The sequence below is a fragment of the Ammospiza nelsoni genome, chromosome 3 (genome assembly GCF_027579445.1).
Source record: "Ammospiza nelsoni isolate bAmmNel1 chromosome 3, bAmmNel1.pri, whole genome shotgun sequence".
Lineage (NCBI taxonomy): Eukaryota > Metazoa > Chordata > Aves > Passeriformes > Passerellidae > Ammospiza > Ammospiza nelsoni.
Window position 1 is genome coordinate 115,297,395 of NC_080635.1, and position 17,688 is coordinate 115,315,082.

General features: G+C 52.5%; 1 protein-coding gene across 1 annotated transcript in view; it reads right to left on the reverse strand.

Annotated features, from left to right (window-relative positions):
• Nucleotides 1-17,688, reverse strand: part of IFT172 (intraflagellar transport 172) — a 37,937-nt gene that overhangs the window by 5,882 nt on the left and 14,367 nt on the right. Inside the window, exons 16-41 of the mRNA XM_059468332.1 lie at nucleotides 16,441-16,608; nucleotides 15,987-16,123; nucleotides 15,086-15,193; nucleotides 14,492-14,576; nucleotides 14,095-14,187; nucleotides 13,703-13,780; nucleotides 13,083-13,331; nucleotides 11,331-11,409; nucleotides 10,824-10,944; nucleotides 10,344-10,488; nucleotides 10,182-10,271; nucleotides 9,688-9,785; nucleotides 9,325-9,460; nucleotides 7,863-7,979; nucleotides 7,055-7,197; nucleotides 6,519-6,612; nucleotides 6,237-6,301; nucleotides 5,932-6,112; nucleotides 5,326-5,435; nucleotides 4,779-4,908; nucleotides 4,123-4,221; nucleotides 3,660-3,769; nucleotides 3,105-3,168; nucleotides 2,436-2,522; nucleotides 1,241-1,357; nucleotides 669-779 (exon numbers count right to left, since the gene is read on the reverse strand). Of these exons, the coding sequence (XP_059324315.1) occupies nucleotides 669-779; nucleotides 1,241-1,357; nucleotides 2,436-2,522; nucleotides 3,105-3,168; nucleotides 3,660-3,769; nucleotides 4,123-4,221; nucleotides 4,779-4,908; nucleotides 5,326-5,435; nucleotides 5,932-6,112; nucleotides 6,237-6,301; nucleotides 6,519-6,612; nucleotides 7,055-7,197; nucleotides 7,863-7,979; nucleotides 9,325-9,460; nucleotides 9,688-9,785; nucleotides 10,182-10,271; nucleotides 10,344-10,488; nucleotides 10,824-10,944; nucleotides 11,331-11,409; nucleotides 13,083-13,331; nucleotides 13,703-13,780; nucleotides 14,095-14,187; nucleotides 14,492-14,576; nucleotides 15,086-15,193; nucleotides 15,987-16,123; nucleotides 16,441-16,608 (3,015 nt within the window). The remainder of the gene's footprint in view (nucleotides 1-668; nucleotides 780-1,240; nucleotides 1,358-2,435; nucleotides 2,523-3,104; nucleotides 3,169-3,659; nucleotides 3,770-4,122; nucleotides 4,222-4,778; nucleotides 4,909-5,325; nucleotides 5,436-5,931; nucleotides 6,113-6,236; nucleotides 6,302-6,518; nucleotides 6,613-7,054; nucleotides 7,198-7,862; nucleotides 7,980-9,324; nucleotides 9,461-9,687; nucleotides 9,786-10,181; nucleotides 10,272-10,343; nucleotides 10,489-10,823; nucleotides 10,945-11,330; nucleotides 11,410-13,082; nucleotides 13,332-13,702; nucleotides 13,781-14,094; nucleotides 14,188-14,491; nucleotides 14,577-15,085; nucleotides 15,194-15,986; nucleotides 16,124-16,440; nucleotides 16,609-17,688) is intronic.

Genomic DNA, 17,688 nt, shown 5'->3' on the forward strand with positions numbered 1-17,688 from the left:
TTTGCAGTAAGGGCAGAAACAGAGATAAGGCAATTGTGGTTCTGGCTGAAGTGTTCTGGAGAGGAGTGAGGAGAAAGCTCTCAGCCTCCATGGGGAGAATTCATATTTTCCAGGCTCAGCAGCTCTGTGCTTTCCCCATGCAGGCTGCTGATTTTGGGGTAGGATCAGAAGAGATGTCACGACAGCTCCCATGTCACAGTGACACCTGGAGCTCTGCAAGAGCTGGAGTCCAGACCCACTCCTCAGATCTGGCCTGGAGCAAGGGCCAGGGTCCAGACCCATTCCTCAGATCTGACCTGGAGCAAGGGCCAGGGGCCAGACCCGCTCCCAGGATCTGGCCTGGAGCAAGGGCCAGGGGCCAGACCCACTCCTCAGATCTGACCTGGAGCAAGGGCCAGGGGCCAGACCCGCTCCCAGGATCTGGCCTGGAGCAAGGGCCAGGGGCCAGACCCACTCCTCACTCCCAGGATCTGGCCTGGAGCACAGGTCTCCTTTCTGCTTTCTCCAGCTCAGCCACATCCACTTGCCAGGATCCTGTTTTCCTACTGTCCACACTGCCAGCTCTCTGCCCTTAGCTTGTGCCCTACAAACACTGTCCCTGTCACCTGTGGAGAGGCTGGCTCCTCTCCCAAGGGGCTGGGCAGGCAGGGGAGGCAGGGCACACTCACCAGAGCCAGGAGCACGTCCCGCAGCTCAGCCCAGCCCGCGTACGCCTCGGCACAGTTCCTGCCAGGAGCGTTCACCATCTCCACAAACAGCCGCTTGTAGATGTTGAAATTCTGCCACAAAAAGGACACAAGTGTGGAAGGAGAAAGGTGAGGGGCCAGCAGAGCTCTCCTGCTGCCAAGAAAAGGGCTGCAGAGGGGCAGTGCTGCAGGAAGGGGGCTGGGGACAAGGCAGGCAAACAGAGAGGGATGCAGGGATGCTTCCTGCCGCCAATGCTCTCAGAGAGGCAAATGGTTCCTTTTGTTTTGAACTTGGTGCTCAAAACAAGCACAAACACTCAACTTTCCCTGCTCCTTCCCATGGAGAACAAGCTGGGAGATTCCGTCAGCCCTCTGAAGAATCTCCTGCAGGGCTGGGCATGCTGAACTCGAGGCAATCCCAGCCCAGGTGGGAGCCTGACCCTGCAGCAGATCCTGCAGCCTGACCCTGCAGCAGATCTTGCAGCAGATCCTGCAGCCTGACCCTGCAGCAGCTCCTGCAGCACAGGGACAGCCCTGCTGGGCGCCCTCCTCACCTGGGGGTTGGCAGGGGCTCCGTGCTGGCTGTACAGGTGCAGGGCTCTGTCCCAGCAGCCCTCACAGATCAGGTGTGTTGCATACAGAGCCACGTACTTGTGCAGCACCTGGTAGCTCTGGAGGAGACACAGAAAGCAGCACATGAGGCTCATGGTGGGTATGGATGTACCATTCCTGCTGTATAATCACTGGAGAGCAGCTGAGTCACAGTGATTATATTCTGTCCTGGCTATGGAAAAGGACCATGCCAAGGCTCTCCTGGAGGCACGAGCAGACACCAAGATGTTCTCAGACTCAGCGTGGCCTTGTGGTGCCCAACACAATAAACTGAGCCTTCCCCATTAAATGGAGTGTGCAGTTATTCTCTGGCTCCTGATGAGCAGAGCATCAATAGGGGAGCCTCCCAAAGAACAAGGATTCAACAGAGACCATCTGCATCACAGAGACACCAAGTCCACTCTATAGAATCCAAAGGTAGGTTATTGGAACCAAAGTTATAAACCACAGTCCCAGACATTCCCAGAGCTTTTCCAAGGCTCCAGCTGGCCTGGGTGACAGGCTGTGATGTCCCTACTAACTGCAGGTGCTGTTGCCAAGGCTGCCCTGTTATTCAATGTGAACCAATGTCTCACTCCAAAGAACTGCTTGCCCTTGGTTACCTCCATGATCAACAATCATTTAACCAATAACTGTTAAACAGCCAATCACCAATCAATAACCATCCCTCAAAGTACATCCTGGTAATAGAGAGCTGTCTTCTCCTGCTACTCCCTTGAAAGAGCACTGTAAAACAGTTTCATTTTGCTTTTCTCCATTTTATTACTCTGCTGAGGAAATTTTGTTAGTTTCAGGTCAGTAAAACTGAAAAAAATGTCAGATTTGCTTTCCTGACTAGGATGTCTCATTCTGACTGACACCACTGCTCCCAAGAACACAGAGAAAGAAGGCTTTCTTCTACAGATCCCTGTTTCCATGGCACCAATTACTTCCAGCCCAAACAACTCATTTAGCTTCTTCTAGTGCTCCATTAATCACAAAATTTAAACACAATATGCTTGCAGGTTCTAGCACTTCCCCACCCAGCCTCCCTGGCCACGGTGGGACAGAGGTATGGAGCACCCCAGGTGCAGTGCTGCCCACCCATGCAGGCTCCAGCAGCCCAGGTGTGTCCCTAGGGCTCACACGGGCACTCACCTGCTTGGCTGCCACCTCCAGGCACTTCTCCCACTGCCCCTGCTTTGCATATATATCCAGAGCTGCCATGACATCAATTCCCACCAGCTGAGGATGGAAACAGCCATGAATTCATTGTGCAGGCCAGGCCTCCTACTCACATGCACACAAGCACCAGGTCAGCCATGTCCTTTTTTCCCAGACACAATCTCTTCCCCTCCACAGCAGGAAACCACAGAGCCTGTGTGACCCATCTGCCACCAGAGGGACCTGCCCAGGCTCAGGAGGTTGGCCCAAGTGAACCTTATGGAGGTCAGCAAGTGACAGGTGCTGCACCTGGGTCAGAGCAGCCCCAAACACAGAGGCAGCCCAGGGGGAGAATGGAGGGCAGCACAGAGGAGAAGGACTTGGGGGTGTTGGTGGGCAACAAACTGGACATGAGCTAGCAGTGTGTGCTTGGAGCAACCCACTCTAGTGCCAGGTGTCCTGCCAAGGCAGGAGGTGCACTGAGATGAGCTTGAGGTGAGCTGTAAGGTCCTTTCCCAGCAAACCCTTCTGTGCTTCTGTGCTCTGGCATGCAGCAGCCATGGCTCACAGGCACACACAGACTCCTCACTCGTGCCCACAGTCAGGCAAAAGGATCTGCACAGGCCCTGACACCCCTGCCCAGCCTGCAGGCATCCCACATACCGAATCCACCTTTCCTTGTTTCTTTAAATACTCCTTGTAACGCTGGTCCACGTACTCCTCCGACCTGCGGGCACAAAGAACCCCAAAAGGCAGCAAGACTCATGGCTTGCAGCAGTGCAGGGGCTGGGTTCAGCTTTGGAACCAGCACACTTGCAGCTGGTTCTAGCAGGCTAGCAGACTGCTGGAGCACAGATGGACGGGGAAGGAAAGGGTCCAAGCAGCTCTTCACAGCAGAATATGTGAGGAGAACAAGGGATCACAGGGCTTCCAGAAGGAAGTGCATGCACAGAGTCATGGCAAGGGAAAGGGAGGTAGGGATGGGGGTGAAACTAAAGGGGAAAACAGTTTCTGAGGGATGTGTGGCAATAGGAAAGTGCCAGAATGTGAAATGGCTTGGGAAGGGTGGAGAAAGGACCCTGTTGAACATGGGAAAGAAAGCCACTGTGGGGAGAATCCAGGACAGGACAGTACAGGACAGTGCAGGACAGGACAGGGGAGCAGCTGGGGCTGGCAGGGGGAACAGGAAGGGTGTAGTTTGCAAAGCTCAGGGCATACCTGGGGTCAAACTCCTTGGCTGTGTGCTTGGCTTTGCTCCACTCCTCCCCCTCAATTAAGGCATCAATGGCTTCTCGGACGAGGTCCAAGTTCAGGTAGAGCTCAGCTGCCTGCAGGGCCAGAGACACTCCCATGGGAGGCAAAACCCCACGGGTTCCCTGTGTCCCAGGCTGAAGCTGGTGCTGGACCAGCACACAGACACCACAGAAAATCTCTCCCCAAAAGATAAGCCTCTCCTCTACTTCCTGCCTTCTCCCAAGGCCTGGCTCTCTCACACTCTTCCAGGACTTGATTCATTCCCCTCTTTCATCCTCCTTGAAGATTCTGCACAGCCTACCTCAGGAGAAGGCCACCCATCCACCCATCACCCCAGGATGTGACCTGACCTCCTGCCCTGGGACAGAGCTCTCCCTTCCCATGTCACTGCTCCTTGAGCAGCCCTGGGGCAGCAGCCACTGCTCACCAAGCTGTATTTCTTCATGGCCACCAGCTGAGGAGCCACGGTCCGTGTCACCTCCATGCTCTGTGACTGATCCAAGAACTTCACAGCCAACTCAGCAGCCTGTGAGGAGAAACTGTCAACAGCTCAACTGATGGAAATGGTGGGAGGGTGGGATGAAGCTGGAAGTGCTCAGTCCCACTACAAGACTGACAGTTGGAAGCACTTGAGTGATAGAGGAAGGGGAGCAATGGCAAGTCAGAGGAGCAAGGCCCAGCCACTTTCACCCACGGGAGAAGATCAGACAAGGACATAACTTAGCTGAAGGTGGTACAAGGACATGGGTGTGGTGAGAAGCATGGGCTAGAGCACAGCACAAAGGCTGGTGGCAGGGAGCACAGGAAGGGCTGAATCACAGAGTGCAGCAGCTCTGCAGTGCAGGGAGCCGTGGGCACACAGACGGGCACAGGGCCTGGCACAGGCACAGGTGCCAGAGCAAGGAAGGTAGCACCAAGCAGGATAAACACAGCCTGTCATGGCTCAAGAGAACAGCTGTAAAGGCTCTCTGCCCTGCAGGCTCTCCTGAGCCCTGCAGTGACACACATCCCTGAGGGCACTCAGGATGTGGAAGAGCTCCCAGGCAGAAGGGCAGTGAAGGGAACCCCAGCCCCTGACAGTACCTTCAGCAAGCACTTCTCCACCAGGACACTGTTGCTGGGGTCCCGCACCTTCAGGTAGCAGTCCACGGCCCTGGCGTGCTCCCCAGCCTGCTCCCACTCGCGGGCCTGCTCCAGCAGCCCCTCAGGCCCACTGCAGGAGGAAGGCAGGCTGTGAGCAGCACGGACATGCTGCCAGAGATCCTGCAGACAGGGGTGGGCAGGGGTGCACACGGCAGGCAAGCAGGGAGCTCAGACAGAGAACATGCGCAGGGCTGAGGAAAGAACTGACCAAGGACCCTGGGGAGATGCAATGGCAGTACAGGAGACCATGGAGATTTGTAAGTGGGACAAAATGCCATCTGGAAAATCTTGGATGGCAGAAATAAGACTCCCAGAGAAATAAGGAAGGATGATAGGAAACCTATGCAGTAAGAAGTCCGGAGTCCTCAAAAAGGAAACAAGTGGATCTCAGGGGTCCCATCGGGCTGTCTCTGTAAGGCATCAGCAAAATGGCCATGGGGAAGAGCTTCCAGGCTATTTCCTGCAGCCTGACCACAGCTCTCCTTACCTGGAGCCTTTCTTGCCAGCCTCCCCGCCACACTCCTCCTGCAGCTCTGCCAGCCGCCCGGGCAGGTATTCCTTGCAGATCCGCAGGGCCTCGCTCCACATGCCAGCCTCCTGCACAGGCACAGAGGGGAGAAACTCTCACCAGGATCCCCCACGCTCCTGCTATCACACAACACACCCATCCCCTCATCCTCATCTTGCCAGAGAACTGACTAGAAGAAATAACCACAGTAGCACCATCCAATTCTTTCCTCCCCGAGAATGGCACCTGTGTCTGTCCACCTGCCCTAACCACCTCAGGGGAACATGCTCATCCATTTCAGCCACCTCACTGGAATGGGCACTTCAGCCTCCAAATGCACCCACTTGTGCTACCCCAAGGACCACCCATCCTCCAGAACGGTGAGAGAGCAAAGCTATGACATGAAATCCACTGGCTCAGTCCTCAGGCCAGAATTCAGTTCCTCCAGAAAGCCTGAGTAAATGGTTTAAACCTCTTTGGCTACTCAGCTGACAGGGGGAGCTGGGAGGTGAATTTCACTCCTTCATCTAAATTGGGTTCTTGTCCAGTGAGGAAGGCAACGATGCCGCTACAGGCTGCACTCACCTTATAGTACTTGATGGCCAGCTCAGGTCTCTGTGCTCGCAGGAGGAAGGCCTCTGCCTTCTGGAACTCTCTCTGCTCAAAGGCAAACTGTGCCTGCCCAACCAGCACGTCAGCCACGCTGTCTGGGTCGTGAGCCTCAGCCACACGTTGGGCAGCATCCCAGTTCTGGTTGTGCACAAACCTGGGGATGAGAGGGAGACCAGGTGGAACAACAGGGATAACAAGCAGCAGCCCAGTGCTGGAGAGGCAACCGGGCTAGCACTGCATGGAGAGAGCACACACAGCAGGATGGGGAGGACACACACATCAGCACAGCTTCCTTGGGCTTCCCAGCTTTAATGAACTCTCCTTCAGCCTCTTCAAACTTGCCCTAGAGGAGAAGAAGGGATTTGTTTGCACACCTTCCTGCTCTGGCATCACCACACGACCTCCTCTACTCATCCAAGGCAGCGTTTATGGAACACAGGTGTGTGGAGCTTGGCACTGGAGCCCTCTGGAAATGCAGGGACTGCTGCAGCAGCCCAGGGACAACTGCTCAGTTACCTGAGGGACTGGAGGGCTTGCACCTGTTCCAGGGGGAAAATTACCTCATCTTCTAGGAACATGGCATACTTCAGGTGGATGTCTGGCATCTTCTGCTTCATGGAGAGGCGGGCCAGCTCAAAAGCAAATTCAAAGACCCTGCAATGAAGGAAATTTGGCTCCTTCCCACATGCTGTTAGAGCCCAAGGCAGGAGCCAAGAGATGTGGGAGCCTCGGGAAGAGCAGCAATGAGTGGCCATGCAGGCAGACACCTGGCCAGCTGCAGAGCAGGGCCAGAGCTCTTGTGGCAGACAGTTACTCATGGTGACATGAGGAGCAACCCTCTCATGCTCAGAGGCTCTCACAAGCCTTCCCCTGCAGAGGACAAACTGCATTTGCCTGCCAGCTCAGACGTGGCATTTGAGAGACTGACACAAAGAAGAGAAGTGGGATGTGCCAAGGGTGTGGAAGGCTGTGTAAAGCACGGTGGGATGGAAGACATGTCATTTTCTGGACCTGCAGTGCCATGTGCACAGGTTATCTTGGCCCGCACGTTTTTCTCTGCTGGCAGAGGGGAGGGAGGTGCTGGGCACCTGCATACCCGCTGTCTGTTGCATGGTCAATGGCCATCTCCAGAAGTCCAAATTTGCTGAGGAGTTTCACAGCTGCCTCTCCACCCAGGCTCTTTGCCCACAGATAGGCCACATGCTTGTGGGAGTTTGCACCCCCGTATGCCTTGGCCACCTGTCCAAAGGAAAGGAAATGGAAAAACCCAGAGTATGTTCCACCTTCAGCAGACTGAGCCCCTCTAACGTGCTGCCTGCCAGCAGGAGGGAGCCCCAAGACCATCTGTTCCCTCCCAACAAATGCTTCTGCAAGCACCACTGCCTTGGTGAGGGGACAGTGAGGCAAAGGCACACAGGGTGCAGCAGAGCAGCCTCAGCAGAGCCACATCCCTGCTGGGACACAAGGAGGGAGCCCAGATTCTTCAGCAGAGCCACATCCCTGCTGGGACACAAGGAGGGAGCCCAGCATTGCTCAGCAGAGCCACCTCCCTGCTGGGACAGCAAAGGGAGCCCAGCATTGCTCAGCAGAGCCACATCCCTGCTGGGACTGCAGGAGGAGCCCAGCACTCCATGGGCGCACTGAGCAGAGCAGTGCTGGGCGCTGTGGCCACAGCAACACCCCTGAGGTACCACAGGATGAGTGATCAGGGCAGAGCCTCGAGGAAGGAGCCCAGCAGAAAGGCTCAAACCCTGCTGGCTGGGAGGCACATAGGGCTCCAGGGCTGGGACAGTTCTGAGGCTGGGCAGGGCACACCAAGTGTTCTGATCTTGCAGAGAACACAGACAAAGCAGCTTCCACCAGGATCCCACAGCCAGAAGCTGACCCCTGTGAGTGATTATTACCCTGTATGCCTCTTCCCACATGTCATTCATTCTGTACATGTTCACCGTGGTCTTCCAGTCTTTGGCTTCCAGGTAATGATACTCAGCCTCCTGCAGGCGCCCCTCTGCCTCCAGCTCCTGCAGGCAGAGCAATGAGGCAGTGACACTCGTGTGGACACCTGTGCATTCCCCCCTTCTCCTTCACAGGCTGCAGTGGGAGCTGAGAAATGCTTGTTAGCCCTTGGCCTTGACAGCACCACCTGGGCTCAGCTCTTCCTGAGCTTATCAGAAACACTGCCTTGCTCCAAGGAACTGCTGCTGTTTAATGAGCTTCTGTTTCCCTTATGACCAGCCTTGGAAAATATTCCTCTTGCCTGAATAGCACAACATTCCTGCTCTCACACTTTCAAAGAAAATGCCAACCCAAACTCTGGCCAGGCTGAAGCACTGCTATGACTGAAGCCCTTGGTGATCCTATAAACAGCAGTCCAAAATGAGACCCTTTGGAGCTGTCCTGGCACCACAGTGGGCACCACAGCAACCTCCCTCTGGGGGGCACCTGTCAGAGCCAGCAAACCCTCAGGTTTGCTGTTGGAGGATTGCCAAACACAATGTGTGCTGGGCCAATAGGTCACTCCCTGGGGCCTGATCCTTCACCCACTGGGAGATGCAAAGGCCTCCAAAGTGAGGATTTCACTGACTTCTGGGGGGAATTCTTCACAGGTACCTTGAAGGCACTGACTGTTTCTGTCTGGGTGCATAAAGATGCACGTATGCTATGGCAAATCTGTGGGAAATGTGGATTTCTTAAATGTTTCAGTATCTTGGATATCTAAGTAAGTTAGCCTGTAAGTAAGGTTAAATTATAGTTACAAACTTATTTGAATGCTGCTAAGTGTTGTTCTTTTGCAAAGTTGTTAAACATAAGTTATAAGCTAAGTGTTGCCAAGTGTTACTCTTCTGCTGACTTGCTAAGTATAACTTCAAAGTTATAAGTTAGGCTAAATGCTGTTAAGTGTTATTCCTCTGTTAGATTGTTACAGTTAAGCCATAAGTTTAATTAGATGGAAGTTAAATGTTTTCCTATGTTAAAATTGTTAGTCTTAAGGTGTAATTTAAATTAAAGTACTCTTATGTTTGAGTGCTGTTAGGCTTTTAGGCTGTGCTCTTTTTTATCTTTGCCCACACTGTCTTTTGTCACACCCACCCATCCCCACAGACAGTTCTTAGTTAATTTCTTCTTTGATTGCCTGCACTTTGTTTGGTTTTGTTGTTGCTAGTTTTTCCTTGTTGTGCCTTAGCTGTCCTCTAAGTAGTAGAGTGAATCTCAACAACAAACTTGTTCTGCTTTGATACTTAATATTAAACCTGACGTTTGCTCATACCCTTGCCACTGATTTTTTAAGCAATCTGAAAACCTCGTCCATAACAACAATCTTGCCCCTGCTTGGTTGAGCTGATCCCTGCCATGAGATGCACTCACCTTGCCCAGGTGCAGGTGAGTATCTCCAAGTAAGTCCTTGTGGTACTTGGCCACCAGGCAAACCATCTCATCATACATCTTGCACTTCTTGTACATGGTGATGGCCAGATCGGGTTCATTCACAGTGATGTACAGCCTGGCAACACGAGCACATCCACACAGCTCAGCCAAGGACAAGACTAGTCCCTGAAACCTTTCCACATCCTGAAATATCAGCTTCAGCTCCCCGTGTGTGGAGAAAGCTCCTCTGACCATTCCAAACCCCAGTCCCAAATTCTCCCTCTAACCCAGCACAGGGCTTCTCCTCACTGCAGCTGATTTTCCAGGGCTCTTGGGCTGACAGCAGTACTGGGGGAAACTCACCTCTCTGCTTCTTTGTACTTGCCCTGTCTCTCCATCTCCTGGGCCTGGGTTATGTACAGCACTGTCACCTCCTCCTGGCTCATGCATTTGAGTGCCAGCTGCCAAAAGGAATGCACAGGGGAGAAATGCACAGCAATTTCCTGACATGTGACAGGAGAAGGGAAAACATATTTCCTTCCCATCTGACAGATATCTGTGCTGTATGCTCTGCAAAGAACAGGCAGTCATTTGTCACTGTCGCCAAGCACACAGGACCAGCTCTTGGAGAAGGCCATTTGTGCCAGGGGTGCACCCACACAGGGCCGTGAGAGGGACAAGGCCAGGACGGGTCAGGATGGGAACACTGGATTTTGTCTGGCTACTGGACGTCCCTGCACACGCATTTGGGAAGAGTCCTGGCTGATCAGGTACTGGTGCACAAGGCACAACCACCTGCTGATGGAAGATCTCACCAAGCGGGGTGAGGTGCACAGAAGCTCTGGCTGCTGCCTCACCTTGTGAGCCTGCTCCCAGAGCCCAGCCTGCGTGTACATGTCGATGGCATCCTTGGTCTGGCCTCCCTTGATGTACAGCTCCTCTGCAACCTGCCAGGAAAGCACCACACTCAGTACAGCCCAGGGACACACAGAGCAGAGGTGACTGTGTCTGTGCCTCACCTGATACTCCTGCAAAGCTGCATAATGCTGGGCAATCTTCAGGTAATATTTGGCTGCTGTCTGTCTGTCCTGCAAGTCCAAAATGTAGATGGCCTTCTTCCACTGCCGGGCTCCCAAAGCTGCCTCGAGGGCCTTAATTGAGCACCTGGCACCAAACCATCAGCCTTTAGAGCCAGGCAGCAGCATCTCCTCCAGCTGCACCGTGCCAGGGAGACTAGAGTGCTCTGCTGCCTGATTCAGCATAAAGCAGCTGAGGAACTGGCAGTGCTGAGGGGGATGAAAGGACTGGGACAGCAGGGAAGAGCAATCAGCACTGTGAGACCTTGTGAGAGATGTGGGAGCCATCAATGGCTGCTGCACACAAGCAAGTGGGGCATTGCTAAGCAGTGTAGTGGGGCTCACTCAGGCAAAGCCCCTGCAGGTACCAACTCCCTGCCCTGGCAGCACCCTGCAGCTTACCCAGCCTTGCCCTGCTCCCACCTGGCCTCGATGTAGTGGTTGATAGCAGCATCCAGCTGTTTCTGCTGCACCAGATGGTCTCCCCAGGCTTCCTCCAGCTTCACCACCTCTGCAGGAAACGCCAGGCGAGCCAGCTCCACGGCTGCAAGGGGACACAGCAGCTGTAATGCTGAGGCCAGCAGGGAGCTGTGGGGCAAACATGGCTTGGAGCTGGCACAGGAGGAGGGCAATGCTGCTGCCTGAGCCACTCCAGCTCCCATGGGCTCCCCAGCAGCCCAGACCCTGTGGAGAGCTGGGTCAAAGCCCTGCTGCTGCAGTCAGCATGGCCACGGGCTTGGGAACAAGACACTCTCCTGGCACTGCATGTGCAAGTACAGCTATGTGAAAATACACTGAATGACAGGATAGGTGGGAGCTGCAGAGCACCCAGGCATCTCCAGGCTCCAGGGCAATATTTCAAGCTGCCACCAGGCCAGAGTAGCCAGGCTCCTGCTGGAGATGAGTGGAGGAACACATTGAGCACAGTACCTTTCAGGAAGGCACTGCCCTTGCCATAGCACTCCAGAGCCTTTCGTGTGTTGCCAACCTTCTCCAACAGGTCTCCAGCCTAGGACAGAGACAAGAACCAGTTTCCAGAGCCACCAACCCCACATAATCACACCCCACCAGCTCCATGCCCTCCTGCACCAGCTCTGCCCACCCAGCTAACCAAGTGCACGGGGATTGATGAACTACCAGGAAAGACAGCCCAGACCACTGTCCTTCCTGCTCCTGACCCCAGCACAGCCATCCTGCAAGACCAAAGGCTCATCCCCTTCAGCATTTGAACAGTGCCAACACCACACATCCAAAGAACTGTAAAAACAGAGCAAGCATATACCAGCCTTTCCCCTCTCTGTCCATCTCTGACAACCTGCACAGCAGAAGCTGCCTGACTTTGTTGTGATGCTCTCACATCATTGTATTTAATGCCTTTGGACAGACTCTACCTCCATGATTTGTCTAAAAATTCTTGGACTATTTATACTTTTGGTAACAACATCCAGCAGCTGGGAGCTCCAGTTAGTCTTTCAACTGAAAGCTTAAGAAAAGATGACAGGTTTGAGAAAGTACAAAGTTGTCTTGTGTTGAAATGGCCAGAAAATGCTGAAGATAAATTGAGACTAAAGAAACATAATTTATAAAGGAAACATAAAACAAGCTAACAAAAAGCAGTGTTTTTTTTTTTCACATAACATCTAACTGAACTGGGTAACTCATAGCCAAAATTGTAACTTAAAATCTACATGTGGTTCAAGCAATAATTTGACAAGCTCATAAAAGTAAAGTCTATCAAGAGCTCTCAAACACAGAAGTAGAGCTGTTCAGGTACATTACAGGCTTCAAACTGCTGAACCCCTAGCTCAGTTCAGTGAAAACACACTAGAGGAAGTGCCACTCTGTATTTGCTTGCCCTGTTCTTTATTTTTTATGCTTATTTTAAATCAGTGCCTCTAGCAGGTGCTTTTTTCTTAAGCCCCTGCCAGAAGCCTCTGTTGGCCAGAATGCTGAGCAGACTCAGCACTGCTTTCCTGCATTAACATGATGTGCTATGGAAAAAAACACCCTTTGGTTTTAAAACTGCCACCTCACAATAAGTTATCCATTTTTGGTGTCATTAGACACAGAGAATAATCACATCCCTTCTTTATGATATTCATGGCTTTACAGACAGTCTTCAACTCTTTGTTTTCCTTCCTTAACTCTTCCATTTAGACCATCCTTACACCATATTTTATTCTGATATGAGGAAGCACTGACATTTCCACACTGATATCAAGTTTTCCATTTGATTCACAATTCTGTTCTGTTCCAAATTTTCCTAAGGTCTCCTTAACTATTACTGACACTCTATATTCTGGACACATGTTACCAATCAGATGTGATCTTTTTCCTGATTATTGAGTAATTCTAGACCTCACCCACATACAATGGGTACAGTGAGGATTTCCTCATAAATGTTAACTGCAACCTCATTGACCCAGAATTACCTCTGCTGCTTTCCAGCTCAGTGGCCCTGTGCGTCACAGGTGACAGGATGGGGAAGGTCGTGATGCACCTTAGCTGGAAGCCCAGTGGGAAGGGCACTCACCTGTTCTCTCACAGGTGACAGGATGTGGTAATGATGCCCCTAAGCTGGAAGCCCAGAGGGAAGGCACTCACCTGCTCATACAGTCTCACAGGTGACGGGATGGGCTAATGATGCCCCTAAGCTGGAAGCCCAGAGGGAAGGGCACTCACCTGCTCATAGAGCTCCCCTCTGATCAGGGCTGAGGAGATCCTGTCGATGATGTCCCCGTTGGTGAGCAGCTCGTCCCTGCTCATGGCCAGCCGTGCTGCTTTGGCTGGCAGCCCTGCCCGCAGGTACAAGCTGATGGCTGCCAGGTAGTCACCCTGGCCCTCCTGCACCTCCCCAGCCTTCTCCTCCTGCTGGGTGTCCAGCAGCCACTGGTAGTAGCCCCGACGCAGCTTCTCCAGCATTGGGTGTCCCTGTGGAGAAACAGAACTGGGAGTCCTGGGGAGGATGAGATATTGTCCAGCTCATCCTGCAGGCTCTGAGCAGCTGCTCACAGCACCACGCCTCTTGTTGCCCAGTTATCAGAAACTACAATGCCAGCCCTGTGTACCAGTGGGCACTATCCATTCTTTTCTGAAGCACAGATACTCCTAAACCAATTTCAGTAGCTTCAGCTAGGTCTGTACTTACACCAGTGCAACCTTCCCTTCTACTTGGAGCCCTTCTGAGCAGAAGCAAGGTAGGGCAGGTGAAAAGAACACAGACCCTGAATCCCTGAATAGCTCCCAACCAGAAGATTTACCAAGCAAGACCAGCCTACAGCCAGTGCAGCAGCACTCTGTACCTTGGCCTTGGCCACCACAATGCATTCATCCCACATGTGCAGCTCCTGGTACATGTCCATGGCCTCCTCTGGGGCGTTCTGCATTGGAAAGCAAAGTGTTAACCCCAGCAGACACACTGCCAAGGAGCTCTCACAGCAGGCAGGGTGAGATGTGCAGAAAACACTTGGAAAAGTGTACTGTCTCCATTATTTGGATATACATCCTCCCTCACACTCTTCCTACACCTCAGGGTAATTGCACACCTCAGAACAAGGAATACCTTTTCTACTTCATGGGGAAAATTCTTCTGCTAGGAACAAGCAACGTCTTCCTCTCCTCTTCCAGCAGAGGGCACACACCTCCCCACCCAGCATTAAACAGAACCTCTTCCATCCCTTGATCCTTTACTCACTTGCTCCAGAAAGATCATCTCTGCCAGCTTGTAGTTCTTGTCCAGCATGGCCAGGCGGGCCCGCACCAGGTAATGGTCTGTGCCATCCCCACCCTGCAGACAACACAGCAAGCTCAGTGTGCTGAGGGAAAGAACAGCTCTGGAATGGAACACTCTAGAGGGCACTGCAGCTGGAGGCTGGCTCACTACAGAAACAAAGACATTGAGAATCCCAGCAGTGACAAGCCAGGACAGTATAAAATGGCCAGCCTTGGACAGAAGACAATGTTAGCACTTTCTACATGAACAGATACTGGTCTGCAGCATGACACTGGTAAGCAAGGACACACAAGATCTTGTGCATGTGAGTGTTTACAGGGAAACTGCTGCTCTGAGGAGCAGGAAACGTTTCACTTACATGCTCCTGAGCTGCCTGGTCAGCAATGACATTGGTTTCATGCAGAAATCGAGCCTTTGCCATGTTTCCCAGAGCTGCAAAGCACCTGGAAAATGCAAAGCAGTTAGTCAATATCCAGGCTTTGTTGCCCACTTTTGGTCCAAGATAAGAAAATAGAAACCAGGCAGCAGACTCAGCTCAGCAGTGGGAGAGGTGGGGCGGCCCTGGCTCAAGAGAAGAATTTTGCCAAGACTTATGCTCAGATGTGCCTTCTGGCCCTGCTCCATGGGGGAATCCAGGAGCATGACCAAGGCTCATGTTTCACCTCCCCAGGCTTCAGCAGTGCCTCAAGCTTGTTGATGTCTATCAGCTCTGTGAGTCCTTGCTACACACAGCTTTGGGCCAACATCAACAAACATTTATGCTACAGAGGTGTTCCCAGTTCCTGGCACTACCAGCTGGGGTGAAAAGGCAAAGCCATGGCCTGGCACAGAGAACAGCTAAGTCTCCAATGCAGGGAATACTCCAGACCATACACAGAGTCACATCTTCAGCTGGACCCTGGTTTCTGCGGTTCAGCAAAGAGCACGTTGAAGCCATGAAGGTGTGATGTACCTCTCTGCAATGTGCAGCTGTCTCGCTTCCAAAGCCAGTCTGCTGAGGGTCTTCCACATGGCTTCAGTCTCTGTGGACATCTCCAGCGTCTCCAAAAATGCAGCAGCCCTTGAGACAGAGATTTGCAGACTTTCAGTGACAGAAGAGCTCTCTGAAGAAAATCCCAGACTGAGACAGGACCTTCCTAACCAGAGTAGGGTGCCCAGCTCTGCAGAGTGTAACACAGAACCTGACAGAGCAGGGGGAAATTCAGACATCCAGGTTATTCCTACCTGGGCTAAGGTACCTAGAGGCAGATTATCAGCAGAAGGCTGCAGCAGTGTGAGACAAATCTAAGGTGTTCTGTCTGATACAAGTCCCCACTGAGAAAGTCTCTGAAGACACAACAGTGCTATGAACAGGTGAAGTTTTCTTCCCTGGTTGCTTTTAAAAGCCCTCTAAGAGTGTCAGCAGTATCCAGGCAGCTGCCATGAGCACTTGAGGCAGTCAATTTTCACTCTGCACAGCTCCTAGATGTTTCTATGGTACTGCCAGCATCCCTGGAGGGGCAGCAGTAAAAGCACCCAAGCACCATTGCACATCTGGCTGCTCTGGAGACTCTTATTCACTGCAATTAATTGACAGCTACCTTCAGCAAAGCCCTGCTGATGTCTGTGAGACCAGACTGGCCAGTCTCTCCCTGAGTTTGAAACCACAAAGTTGCAAAGAGGCAAAAGCTGAGGAATCTCTCCTGAAGGACTCTGGTGTTCGTTATAGCCAGATGTGGCAGCAACATCATGCTGAGAGTCTGAAGTTCAGCTCTGGAAAGCTGTGCTGCTGCCATTCATGGGTCATTGATTCCCAGGTGCCTGGCATGTGCCATGAGCCACCTGCCATCCCCACCGGCACATCCAGCACTCACCTGTGATAGTCCCCATCATCAACGGCAGTTCCAAACTCTATAAGGCCTTCATCCAGGGTGTAGGGCACAGTGTTCACCCCTTCAGACACTATCACTTCAGTCTTTCCATCATTCCTTTCCAAGCCTACGATATCCCCCTAGAAAGAGGACCAGCTGTCAATACTCCCCTGCTCATCTGAAGTGTGGGGGGTCTCAGGGTGTGAGGGCAGCACTGCAACAGCTCTGCCAGTCATGGCTCTTCTGAATGAGTGAGCACTGAGCCATGAAGCAGCTCCTTGCTCCATCTTCTGCCAGAAATATCTGCCACAAAGCTGACAAATGAGCTTGTATTTTGTCCAGAAGAAACTAACAGTTCCCTTCTGTCTCCCTTCTGCCATACCACCCTTGCTACTCCCACACACGTGAGGAAGAAGAAGAAGGAACTGCAGGAGGCAATCAAAGCCTGCAGTTTTACCTTCAGAGGAAACATGGTGACCCGCTCTGGAGCGTCGATGTTGTACCAGATGCAGAGGCTGTTCCTGTTCTGAGCCACCACCACGTCGCTGCCCGGCACCCACTGCACGTAGGAGCAGTAGCTCAGGATGGTGGTCTTGGTGCTGCTCTCGATGTCATAGAGCTGCAGCTGCAGAGGGAGGGAGCACAGGCTCAGCTGGGCTCTGGCAGGCTCACCACAGGACCTGAGCTGAGCAGGCATCTTGGAAACAGACATCACCCACTAGGAAAGAGACCTTTTCCAAGACACACATCCTAAAATCTCATACTTATTTACACACTCCTATAAGACCTTTCTAAACCCTTGCAGCATTTCAAACTCTTGCCTCCCTTAGAGCTCGGCACAGACACATATCAGCCAGAATATGCCTCATGCTACTTCAGCTGCCTCTCAGCTGCAGAGCTGGAACAGGAAAATGGGCTCTGAAATCCTTAATGGAAACAAGCTAAGGGACCAAGAAGGGCCTTCCTCTGCAATTTTGGGCTGAACTGTCCATCCCAGGCACAGCCCTGTTGCAATGACTACTACCAATAAGGTGAGAGGTCAGTTGTTTGTGGAACACACTGCCCCAAACCAAACACAACACTTTGGAAGGTGTAACCTGACATATGGCATAACTTTGCTATGTATATGATGTCTTGTGACTGAAAAGTCCCAGACTGTCTCTATTCCTTGTCCTCACCTAGAGAAGATGAGAAACAGAAGAGAGAACAGTGCTAGTCTCATGAAACACCTATCAAAAGAGAACAAGAATGTCCCTGTTTCAGTCTGTACCAAAATGGCTGGAGAAACCATAGAACCCCAGAATGGTTTGGGTTGGAAGGAACCTTAAAAATCATCTTGTTCCAACCCCCTGCCATAGGATAGGCAGGGACACCTACCAGTGGACCAGGTTGCTCCAGGTCCTGTCCAACCTGGCCTTGAACACTTCCAGGGATGAGGCAGCCACAGCTGCTCTGGACAGCCTGTGCCAGGCTCTCAGCACCCTCACAGGGGAGAATCTCTCCCCAGTATCCCATCCAACCCTGCCCTCCAGCAGTGGGAAGCCATTCCCCCTTATCCCCTCACTCCAGGCCCTTGTCCACAGCCCCTCTCCAGCTCCTTTGGAGCCATTTAGGCACTGGAAGGGGTTCTAAGGTCTCCTTGGAGCCTTCTCTTCTCCAGGATGAACAACCCCAATTCTTTCAGCCTTTCCTCATAGCAGAGGTG